Below are 12945 nucleotides of genomic sequence, written 5' to 3' on the forward strand. Positions count from 1 at the left end.
CAACATTTTACTTTTTTAGTGAATAATGTTGCTGTGAGCTTCTGTGCATGTATTTATATGTGTATATTTAAGGTGTGCATTTAACTTTAACTGTGATTCAAAGGATTATTTATAACTGTATTTTGATTTAGTTAATGCCAGTCTTTAAAAAAAAGTTGAGTTTAAGAGTTTAATGAGATTAGATAAATTCCATCTGTCTTTGGTCCCAGTATACTTACACTTATTTTTTTCCTGAGCTTTATTATTATGTTAGTCACTATTCTTTATAAATCTTTACTTTTTTTGAGAGAAAGATCCAAAGTTGGACATTTTTGTTGGATGTATTCTCATTAAAATAATTTATGAATTTAGACCAATGCTATGAGAGAGGGAAAGAGGATTGGTTAACAGAAGTGATAGGATGAGAGCAGTGGGTCCCAGCTGGGGGCTACTACTGGCATTTCATGGGTAGAGGCAGGGATACTGCCACCATTCTCCAAGGCTCAGCACAGCATCCCTCCCCACCCCCCAAAGAATGATCTTGCCTGAAGTGTCAACCTTGCCACTGTTGAGAAATTCTGGTAGAGTGGGAGAGGTAATACAAAGGGATAGTAGGTAGAAAGGAAGTGGAGTAGACTGTGGCAGCCAACAGGATGAGGTGGGTGTGTGATTGTTGAAAAAACTAGTGTTTAAAATGTTGTTAAAAACTAGTTTTGTAAGGGGTCTCGTTATGTCTTACGTCCTTTAGGCGATGGCACAATGCTTTTGGCAGCAAGTAAAGTCTTGGACAGGCTTAAACCAGTCATTGGAGTAAACACTGACCCAGAACGGTAAGGAAAAACTTTTTTTTTTTGCTTATAGTACATACAAACATTTATGCTTTGCTTTGCATAGTACCTATTTATGATAGATCTTAAAATTTGGAAGCTCTTTATCCTGTTGCTACAGGGTGTTTACTATGGTGCATGCTGTGTAAGTGGAAACATCACCGTTCGTGGCTATCGTGAATGTTAGAACCATGTTCCAAAATCATTTTAGTGATGAAATTTAGGCATGTAGAATTGATCTCTACCTTCAGTAGATTTCTCTTCTTTATAGTTATTTTCAAGGACATGACTTTCTTTTTTAACTTAAGCATGAGAAATATATATGCATTTAGCAGACACTGGTGGTAGAAAATTATGATATGGGATGGACGCGTCCTCACATTTGACTTCCCAAGCAGTTTGGGAGTAGCATCTGTGGCAGGATAGACCTGAGCCCTTGACCCAGAGGAGTGCTGGTGCCTTTGGTGTTGCTGCAGTTGGGTGAGTGAATGCTGTTCCGTCATTTCCCCTTCCTTATGCTCTCATCCACATTCCTGATTGTGCCTCCAGTGACTTCCTGGGTGACTTCGTTGACTTAGTAAATAGACCAAACCCTATTATCACTTTTTTTTCCCTTTCCTTAGCTTCACTGACATTTATCCTCATTCTGTCCCAGCCACTCACAGCCATGATCATACCTGGACTTTGTGGTCATCTAGAAGTTCCCATCACTCTGACCATAGCCTCCAACCTTAATAGCAGTTCTGTTTCCTCAATTCTAGTAAATCTGCCCTTTGACTTTCCGTGTGTTGATCCCCTCTATTTTTTTTTCTTAATTCTCTCTTACTTCATTCACTTTCCTGACAAATTTTTAAAATATTTTTACCGTTATCTTTCTGCTCAGTTGTAGATGAGTCTTTTCTATTCCTCTCTGTACTATCTCCAGAATAACTGATTAACATTTGTCATTAACTTAGATCCTGGTGACTCCAAAATCTTTATATCCGACACTGATCTTGCTTATACTCTTACCTTGTTTATAGTCTCTTCTCCCCACTGCAGCCACAGTGATTGTTTTATAAAGTTTGATAAGATTATGTGACTTTTCTGCTCAAAATCTAACTGTGGCTTCCCATCTAACACAGAATAAAATCTAATTTTTACTGTGACTGGGATGACGAACTCATTCTTAGGCTGGTTTGCTTGGGACTTTTTCACTTTTAGCACCAAAAATCCTACATCCTGGGAAAATTGTCAGTCTCAGGCAAACTGGGACAGTTGGTCACCCTCACTGTGATATTCAAGACTCCACATTATCTGGCCCCTGACTATTCTGTGTCCTTATGTCCTGTTATATTCCCTTTCTTCATGCTATTTTAGCCATACTGGCCTCCACTTTAATGCCTGCAGTGATGTTAAAAATGCAGCATCTACAAATGCACTTGTCTTCTTCCCCAGCCCCCCATTACTGATGAATGGAATCACAGTGGGTGCTGAAGCTGTGATGACCTATCCTTCACCTGCTTCCCTTACTCCCTTCATCATATTGGTCTAGAGATTTAGTTCTAAGTTTTAGGAATCCTACCTTTGAGTCCCTCTCTTGCCCTCCTCACTGTCACTAAACATAGCTCAGGCCTTTATAGTTTGTGGTTTAAATTACTGTAGTAACTTCCAGTCTTGCTCTTTCCAACCCATTCTTTATACTTTGCCTTAATATTCTTTATAAAGTACAAATTTGATTGTATCCACTCCTTAAAGTCTTTCAGGGTTTCCTTATGACCTTTAGGCTACATTGTAAATTCCTGAGCATAATGTATATGATCTTTCACCATCTGTTGCCTATCTGCTTTTCTAGTTTCATCTATCCTCATTTACCCACAGGCGCTGTACATTCTTCAGCTTAAAAAAAAGACTGATGTCTCTCTAGGAACATTCTAGGATCCTTAATAAAGTCTGTTCTTTGGGTTTTTTTTAATTGTATTTTCCCCCAGTTTTATTGAGATATAATTGACATACAGCACTGTGTAAGTTTAAGGTGTACAGCATAATGACTTATATGTGTTGTGAAATGATTACCACCGTAAGTTTAGTTAACATCTGTCAACTCATAGCTAAAAAAGAAAGAGGGGAGAGTTTTTTCCTTATGATGAGAACTCTTAGGATCTACTCCTTTAATAACTTTCAGATATACCGTACAGCGGTGTTAACTATAGCCATCATGTGATACATTACATCCCTGGTACTTAATCTTATAGATGGAAGTTTATACCTTTTGACCATCTTCATTCAGTGCCCCCTCCCCTAACCTGAAGGCTGTTCTAAGTGCATTGTAATGTATGAGCATGCTAAGGCCATGGCTGGAGGCTCACATATGTGGAGTTTTTGCTCTGGTGAGGAGCTTTGTTGATATAAAGATAGCAGGGTTTGAAACAGTAAGTGAAAGAGTTCTCCAGAGGTCCATGTTCTTTTCATGCCTTTGTTTGTGCTTTTGCCTAGAGTGCCCTTATGCCACTTACTCAGTTGTGTAGTTCTTTTTCATTCAAGACTGGTGCCTATCCTGGGCTCTGACTATGATTCCTTGTACAGAGAACACTCAACTCTTCATTTATTTTCTGCTTGTTTGTCTCTTCCATTAGACTCTAAGTTCCTTGAGTAAAGAACTTAATTTCTTTATCACTAGCATTTTAATTGCCTTTAGTGTTGATGAACATTTAGTTTAGAACTTTGTAATGACATATTTTTATATCATTAAAGTAAGAGATTCTTTTAGTGACCCTATTTTATACAGTTTGTTGAAATATATTTTCCTTTAAAAGCTGGCTTAATACTCAGTAGCCTGTGGGGATTTTGAAACTGGTAAGCAACATGTGTTTCTTCTCTAATGTCTACCTAAAATAATGTGTTCTGGAAGTCCTTTGGTTTTTCTTTTTGCCTCCAGGCAGAAATGTATAAAGCCTCTGGCTTGTTGCATAATTCAGGTTGCTTGAATTCTTTTTCTTAAGAGCTGAGGTGCCTCACAATCTTTAAATAAGAAGTTAATGTTCAACTTAAGTTTCTTCTTCTCTGCAGTAGTTATCAACTTAGAGGCTTAAAACAGTAATAATCATTTATTCTCTCTCATGGTTTCTTTGTGTCCGGAATCCAGGAAGAGCTTGGCCGGGTGGATCTCTCATGAGATTATAGTCAGATGTCAGCTGGGGCTGCAGCATCTGAAGGTTTGACTTTGGCTGGAGGCTCTACTTCTAAGATGGCTCACTCGTGGACTCATCTAAATTAAATATACAATTTCGGTTTTCTCTTTTGTATTCTGTACTCACTCTACTGACCCCTGTAAATAATTATGACATTTGAATGCTTACTAATCAAAATGGGGTAGAGGGCATGTAATAGCCGACCTCCAGGATAGCCTCCTAGTATTTACAGCTTTATGTGGTTCCCTTCCCACGTCTGTATTCAATCAGGGCTGGCCTGTGGGACCAGTAGAATATGGTATTCACCATATTCTATTCACCAGCAGTGTGTGAATTCCAAGCCCAGGTCATAAATGGTATTGCAGCGTCTGTACTGGTCTCTTGGATTGCTCATTCTGGAGGAAGTCAGCTACCACAATGTGAGGATACCAGATTCGCCCTGTGGGGAGGCTCACATGGAGAGAGACTTGAGGTCTCTTCCCAACAGCTAGCACCAGTGAGTGAGCCACACTGAAAATGAATCCTCCAGGTCAAGTCCAGATTCTTCTCTCTAGAGTGTTTTAGACCTGCAGTTGACCTCAGTAGGTATTCTGTCAAATGACTGTTGATAACTTTTATAATCTTAGCACTGTATAGAAGTATTGCAGTAAGTATAAAAATTTTTAAAATTTAGTCTCTGCCTAAGTTTCTTAACCTCATTGTTGATCCTCTCAGATAAATTGATTAGTCACAACTTTGTAAAAGCCTTTTTCTCTGCTCTTCACATTTATGTTAATTTACAGTTATTATTAAGGGTTTGTTTTGCCAGGCCTACTCTCAACCTTTCCTTCAAGATTGAAGCATCATATATATAACTGAGGATGATTGAACTTTCTGGACATCTTTCCTCGTGTTAGGTGCCATATCCTCTCATCTTCCTATATAAACCTATAGGTAGTCTTAACACTTTGTAATTTGCAATTTAAAAAAAAAATTTCTATCTTCCACATAAAGCTGTTAGCTCCTTGAAGGAGCTCATCCTTGTATAGTTTTTGAATAAAGGAAGGATTACATTAGATTAAACTGTGAGTTCTCTTTTGGTAAGAGAATATCTTAAATGACATTTAAAAGGGGTTTATGGTTCAAAAACCTTTCACATAAATAGTTTGATTCCTCAGATTAACCTTTTAGATTGGTGGTTTTATGGCCCTTTTAGAGATGAGAAAGCGGATGCTAAAGTGACTTGCCCAAAGTTAGTAGTTAAATAATTTAAAGATAAGATGCAAACACCATTATACCATTAGATAATTTTGCAGGGAAATCAATCAGTGGCAAATTTGCTGTTATTTTTAGTTTTACTGTAATGTGGAAACTTAAGTTGTATTATGGCATTAAACCTGGATGTAAACCACTATTTCTATTTGGTCTTTTTGTTGTTGTTGTTGTTCTTGTTGAAAGCATAGACAGTTTGTGGCAAATTGAATTATAGAAGTAGAAATTTTTAAAATTTCATATCTGATTTTTGTAGTTGTGATACCTTTTGAATTAAGTACTTTTTTTTCTTCTTCCCTTTACTCCACCCAAATTCCTTTTAAAATAAAGGTCTGAGGGTCATTTATGTCTTCCTGTTCGATATACGCATTCCTTCCCAGAAGCCTTACAGAAGTTCTATCGTGGTGAGTTCAGGTAGGAATTTCTTACTGTTGTTCTATAATTATCTTATTAAGATAATAGTCTTATTGTTATATAATTATCTTATTAATGTGTGCCATTAAAAATGCTGTTGAACAGAACAAATTAGATAAAATTTGAATTAGTCCATAGTTGTAACAGTAGCCATAAAAAATAATAGATTAGCTGAGTCACAAACACATCTAACTTGCCTTCTTCCAGCCCTACTGGAACTGTATGGAGAAACCCTGCCAAATGCCACTTGGCCTGTAATGTAATTGCAAGTAGAGGTTTTTCTCCTTCAGTGAGATAGAGGCCATATCTCTACTTTCACCTTGTTACATGTTTTTAACAGTTTGGTAGAAAGATGATGAAAACTGTTGGCGAAAATTAAATGTTCAGATTCTCTGAGATTTTATCCTGATCTTCTCCCATTCAAAATGATTGAGGGTTGGATTTACTGTGACCATGCTGAGATTCCTGGTATCTCTGTCTTCCATGTTAAGTATTTCTTAAGCAGTAGAGATGTTTTTTTTTCATATTTCTTTCACCTAATTTGTTCAGTGGTCAGACTGCCCTAAAAAGAGAAGGGTGGAAGGAGGAGCTGAGTTGAGGTTGGCTGATTAATTAGAGAGAGCCAAGTTAGACTACTTTTTTCCCCCTAACTTAGCCTAGATTTTATAGTTTGAGAAAACTTTTTCTCTAGGTATTTGTGAAATTGTATTAAATCTTCTTGACTTTTGGAATTACTTTTTAGTAACGAATCCAGTTTCTAGTCATTTCAAAAGTTTAGCACCTCTGCAAATAACTAATATACTCCAAGTAGGAGTATATATTTTGTATACTTACCTAGTAGAATCTGTCCCTTTGGCTTTTTGATATGTTAGTTTTTGATTTTGAAATCAAACCTGAATTGGGAGATTGGGATTGCCATATATACCTTACTAATAAGAAAAACAGAACCAAATTGTACACTCTAAATATATGCAGTTTATTGTATGTTAACTGTATCTCAATAAAAGTTCTTAAAAAAAAAAGAAATAGGCATAAGCAAAAAAAAAAAAAAAAGAAAGAAATCAAATCTGATTCTTGTTTTCTTTACTTTTACCAAAAAGTCATTTAAGTTTTAGGTGTCATCTTAAGTGTTATAATATTTGTTATTGATCTCTTATTGTAAAGAACAGAAAAACATTATTACAGAATTTTAGGGGAGAGATTTTTATCTAATCTGACCACCTTAACATAAGTGTTTTAATTTCAGAATGCTTTCCTTTTTTATGTATGTTATACTTTTTTATGAGCAAAACACAACTGTTAGCTCAGTATATGGGATTTAATGGATACTTGATAAAGAATTTGACTTTAATTCAACTTATTTGGGAGGTTTTATACAAATACATTAGGTATTTTGGTTATATTTGAAAAGAGAAATAAACATCTAAATCCGTTTTTGAGCAGGAACCTGTGAGTTTTAGGTGTTCCTGGTATAATTAGTTCATGGAATAACTAGTTTTTTGATATGAATTTTTTAATTTGGAGAAGTTATAATGTCTACTCTTTAAATTTATCCTATTTTAATATAATTTGCTTTTCCTTCACTCTTCTAAGATGGTTGTGGAGGCAGCGAATCAGGTTATACCTTGAAGGGACTGGCATCAACCCTGTTCCTGTGGATCTTCACGAACAGCAGCTAAGTTTGAATCAGCATAGTAGAGCCTTCAACATTGAGAGAGTTCGTGATGAAAGTAGGTGGATTGGGAATATAATTCCTTTGATCTCTAATTTCTAGAAGTAATTGTTTATAATTAACTTATTTGGGAATTTCAGTGCCACTGACAACACTGAAGGAAGTGCAATGAACTACTTGAGTTGTAAAATTTATTATGATTAGATTCTGAAATAAGGAATATAGCATATTTCCATAAGAAATTTTGTCTAGGGTGGGATTGAAAACTCATTGATTAGGGAAGGACTATAAAATGTCCAAGAGGATAGTTGATATTTAAGGAAAGATTCTTGGCCTTAATCTTTGAAATGTCAAAAAGGAAAAAAGAAAGTGGTAGAAAGAAAATGAACTAATCTGTGGAAGATTTCATAATAATTATAAATTTATATATTTACATTTAAATATATTTACCATGGTTCTAGTTATTGTTTAGAATCTTTTTGTTAGGAAATTTTTGCGTCCCAGCTTTAAGATTTGTATTTCAAATATTTGTGTAAGATACTAAAAGAATATTAGCATAAGGTCATATGTACCTTTTTTGGTTAAGGTGAATTCTCAGTTTTGAGCTAATTTGTGGATTATAACCTAGCAATATTTTTCCACTTTTTCCAGTAACTATAAGACTTTTGTGATGCAGGAAGATCCTAAGAGATATCCTAAATATCTGTGGATTGTATAAAAGGATATTTTTCCTCCTTCATTTCATTTCTTGGCTAAACTTATTGGCAAAAAATATCTTTACATATCTGCTTTCTTTGTATCTGTCTTGTCATGTATCTGATGTTTATGTTTATTTTTTTTCAGAATTTTTCATGGTGATTTATAGCTTTATAAGTTAGCATGTTTTTTTTTTTAAGCTCTTTATTGGATTATAATTGCTTTACACTCTTGTACCAGCTTATGAGGTACACCAAAGTGAATTAGCTGTATTTATACACATATCCCCATATCCCTTCCCTCCCGCGACTCCCCCCCACTCTCCCCGTCCTGGCCCTCTAAGGCATCACCCATCATCGAGTTGATCTCCCTTTGTTATACAGCAACTTCCTACTAGCTATCTATTTTACAGTTGACAGTATATATATGTCTGTGCTACTCTCTCACTTTGTCCCTGCTTCCTCTTTGTCCCCCGCCCCCAGCATGTTCTTAAAGTGTGAGTTAATGCCATGTTTTAAAGATGTTTCCTCTTCCCCTGGGTGGAAAAATCATGTGATTTTAGAAGTTAAGTAATTATTTTAAAAAATCTAGAAATCTTTGAAATAATTCATAAGCATATGATTTCCTATTATTGTTTTTGAAAGACTACAATAACTATTAAGATTTAAAAAAATTTTTTTAAGATTTTAAAATGTTAAAATCTTTATACCTCACCAAAAGAAGTTATTGCTGTTACCAGAAGATGTTCAGTATTTGGCTCTTTTCACCAACAGCATTATAGGAAAGATGTAGATTGGTATTTAAAGATTCACTGCTCAGATTCCTATCTCAGATTCACTGGTTTTAGTTTATAAACTAAATTAATATATATAGAACAAAATTACATGTAAACTTAGTAATGTCCAGGATGTTCATATCTGATTAGTGGTAGTTCTAAAAAAGAACAGAAAATGTTCAAAATTTGAAAAAAAAAAAAAATTTCTCAAAACTTAGGCGCCAGTTTTTGAATGAAAGGACCCACAAAGTACTTAGTATAATCAATGGTAAAAGATCCCACACCAAGGTATGTCAGAATACTAGTGATAAAGCAAACCTCTTGCAAGCTTCCAGAAAGGAAGTGATGGTGGTGGTGGTGGTGATTGTGGTTGGAACAGGTTATTTTAGATAAAAAGAATCTGGAATCAGAGTAGTTTCACATTTCTCAATAATAGCACTAGAAATTGCTCTATTTATTATTAATTAAATATTGTTATTAGCAATTATATGACATTTACAATGCCTAGGCACTATGTTAGTGGGCTTTTTTGTTGGAGGGGTTTTGTTTGTTTTTGATTAAAGAGCTTTATTTTCTGAGAAAAAAATTTAGAAGGATTTCAAGGTATATCTCATACTTTCTATTTAAATTCTCTTCAAGTTGGCAGGGGACATTTTCTAGGATGCTGCCATTTGGGATTTTTGAATATAGGAGTAGGTTTGAGATTATAAATATACCACCATGTTTTATCCCCGATTTAGCTTTCTAATTTAGAACATAAGATTACTGAGGAGAAAAATCCTAGTTTTTTTCTAAGAAAACTTTTCAGCTTGCAAAAGAGATGATTTAACTTTAAACAAATAAAATTTTCTAACTATTTAGTGTTATCTATCCTTAACTAGATTATATTTGTATACAAGTTAATGAAGAATAATTCATTTTTATTACCTTTTATACCTTCAAGGGAAGGTAGGGTTGACTAATTTATTTTTTAAAAAACTTCTACTCACATTAACTAGTAACTTTCTTATTTGCAAGCCTGGTTGTATTAATTTGGATAAGTGAATTGATTTGATAAACAATCCCATAATCTCAGTGGCTTAACGTACTTACTGAAGGTTTATTTATAGCTCAGCTAACTGTCCAGGGGGTGTTCAGGCAACCTCTAAACAGTGGCTCCTACCATCTTCTAAGACCTCTGAGTCTTCTCTTGGATCCTCTGTAGCTTGTGGGGGTGAAGAAGACAGTGAGAGCATGGAGGATCCTTAGGGAAGTTTTAGGAGCCAGGCCTTTTCACTGCTTTGCTCATATTCCATTGGTCGCGTTACTAGTCCCATGGGTATAACCAGTGCAAGTAGACCCGGAAACATAGTCTAACCGTCTGACAGTGTGAGAGAATTGCACAGGGCTGCAGTCTCTGTCACTAGTATAACAATTCTGTACTTAAAAATACAAATTAATAAAAAAAAATACAAATTAATGAATTTTGTAATGCATTCTCTTGGATAGAAAATTGTTAATTGAGTCCATCTTTTTATGTCCTGTTGAAGCAAACTGTCAATGAACAGTTTCATGATTAGATAATATTTGGTAGTCAGTTAGCATGAAAGAAAATATAAGCAGAATTAAGATGATTAATGAGACTTGAAGCAATTTTATGTTTTCTCTTCCTCCTTTGATAAAAGATTTCAAGTGCAATTCAGTAAGCACACATAATAAAAGTGCAATACAGAAAGGAAAATTAGGATGAGGGAAAAGGGGAATAGAGCTAAAAAGTCAAGACCATATAAAAGAAAAACATACGGTTACAGTTTGGTGAGATTTCAGATTTATTAGTTAGTAATATTTTGTGAGTACTTACTGTTAGCCAAGCATTTGCAGAAAACCTGTGGGAAGATGTAAAACATTCCATTAGTAATTTATGCTATGTAAAGAAAAATAATTTAAACAATAAATTTTAACTTTTTATATCGGTAAAACTTGTCAGATGTGAAAATGTGAATACATTTAGTACCAAATTTAGACAGTTTCAAAAGTTAGGTTTTGCAGTCTAAAGTACAATCAAATTTGATTAAACACATCAAATTTTTTATATACCTTTTGGTGTCAGATTCTTTCTACCATAGTATGAGATTTAGGTGATGATGTTAATCCATTATATACTTTAGTCAAATAAGTTTTCAAAGGTTCCTTGGTTTTGTAATAACAGCTCGTTATAATTGAAAGAATAGTTAGGCACTTTAGGCAGTTATAATCCAAAAGAAATGAGATACATGTAATTAACATTCAATAAACTTATGAACAAATAGACTACAAGTCAGAGGAGAATAATAGATTGGTGGTTGTGTTGGTGGCAATGGTGGAAAGTTTTATCAGCGTATTAAGTGTCTAATGTGAATTAGATATCTATACACATTACCCCGAAACATAGAATCTTAAAACATAACAAATTACCCCAGAATTTAGCATCTTAAAACAAAATGTTTATGATTTCACAGAGATTGTGAAGGTCAAGAATCCAAGAATGGCTTAGTTTGTTCGTTCGGGTTTAGGGTCTCTCAGGAGGTGGCAGTCAAACTGTTGGCCAGGACAGCAGGATCTGAAGACAAGACTGGACTGGAAGATCTGCATTACAACTCGTCACATGGCTGTTAGGAGGCTTCAGTTCCTCACTATGTTGGCTTCTCCATCGGACTGCTTATGAAATATCTTCCCCCAGAGCAAGTGATCTAAGAGAGAGAATGACCAAGGTAGAAGCCAGGGTGTCTTTTTATACCAAATCTCAGAAGCGATGTATCATCACTTCTGCCATACGTTGATCACACAGACTAATCTTGGTGTGATGTGAGAGGGAGAATTATACAAGAATGTGAATACCAGAGGCAGGAATCACTGGGGACCATCTGAGAGGCTAGCTACTGCCACAACTGAGGTGAAGTTTTAAGCTTTGACTAAGGGAAAAAAATGTGGAGGAGACAGAAAAGGGAACTTGTTCCATAGTGCTTGCCCAGCAGGAGATACTTGGGTGTAATGAATCTGCTTTTGGTGACATTGAGAAGAAGGGGCTGGCATTTCCAGTTGGAGACTGGTAAAAGATAAAAAGTAAGAGAGACCATTTGAAGGTGACAATCACAAGTTTGACCCAGAAAGCAGGGGGAATTCTTTGGAGGATTTTGCGTGATGGAGTGATGTTTAAGTAATCATCAAGGAAGATTACTTAAGCTGTGCATACAACCTTATAGCATAAAAAAAGATGACTTTTTTTTAGGAGTCATAAAAGATATGGCGTTGTTTCTCCAGTGCTGCCATTGCTAAAAAACACTCTTGAGGTTTTCTATTTGAAAAAATCATCTGATTTTTAACATGTCTGATTTGGTTTCTTACCTGAGCCATTCAAGTAATTTGTTGCTTAAATCCAGAATGGCTCTCCTTTGGAAGTACTTGACCATTTCCACTTCTGAAGCTTCCAGAGTAAAACTAAGTCAAGTGTGACAACATGAATCTTATGCTATGGATAAATATATTTTATCACTCTTGAAAAATTGTTTCCAGAAGACCTAAGGTTTCTTTTGGAGAGACGGGGGCTGCATTGCAGCTGTAATGTTTACATGATTTTGTGGGTTTGTATTGTGAATACTTTAAGTATGATTTAATTTATGTGTTAATAATGTTACGGTATAGACACTATTAAGACAAATATGAATATATTTATAGTTTTAAAAATTTATATGATAACGTTTCTAAAATTTAAGGAGCTGTCTTAGATTTTTTTTTTTTTTTCATTACCTGCAGGGTTTGAGGCTTCTGGACCCCAGCTTTTGCCAGTGAGAGCGCTAAATGAAGTCTTCATTGGGGAGAGTCTATCATCCAGGTACTTTGAAACCTGTGATCTTGAGTTTGAAATTTAATATTTTAGTAATTTTTAAGCTATTTATTAAATTTCTACCGCCTAAGTTTTGTGAATAATTAATACTGTATAAGTAAGAGAAATGAATTATTTAATGAAATATTTCCAAACCTTTGTACACATTAATACATATTAAGAGGAAAGAAGGTTTTATTACCAAAAACTTTTGTGAAACCCTAGGTTAAACAAAGTTACTCAGGTTTCTTTACTGCGGTATTTCCCAGAGCCTTTAATCTATCATATAGGTGCTTTATAAATGTTTGAGAGAATGATAT

At 34.9% G+C, this 12945-nt stretch overlaps 1 protein-coding gene across 2 annotated transcripts in view; it reads left to right on the top strand.

Moving 5' to 3' along the window:
* Window positions 1-12945, top strand: part of NADK2 (NAD kinase 2, mitochondrial) — a 46194-nt gene that overhangs the window by 15870 nt on the left and 17379 nt on the right. For both annotated transcript variants that reach the window (XM_057708172.1, XM_057708173.1), the window contains exons 4-7: window positions 728-809; window positions 5558-5641; window positions 7235-7371; window positions 12556-12634. In XM_057708172.1, coding sequence (XP_057564155.1) covers window positions 728-809; window positions 5558-5641; window positions 7235-7371; window positions 12556-12634 — 382 coding nt within the window. The remainder of the gene's footprint in view (window positions 1-727; window positions 810-5557; window positions 5642-7234; window positions 7372-12555; window positions 12635-12945) is intronic.

This window comes from Hippopotamus amphibius, chromosome 15 (genome assembly GCF_030028045.1).
Source record: "Hippopotamus amphibius kiboko isolate mHipAmp2 chromosome 15, mHipAmp2.hap2, whole genome shotgun sequence".
Lineage (NCBI taxonomy): Eukaryota > Metazoa > Chordata > Mammalia > Artiodactyla > Hippopotamidae > Hippopotamus > Hippopotamus amphibius.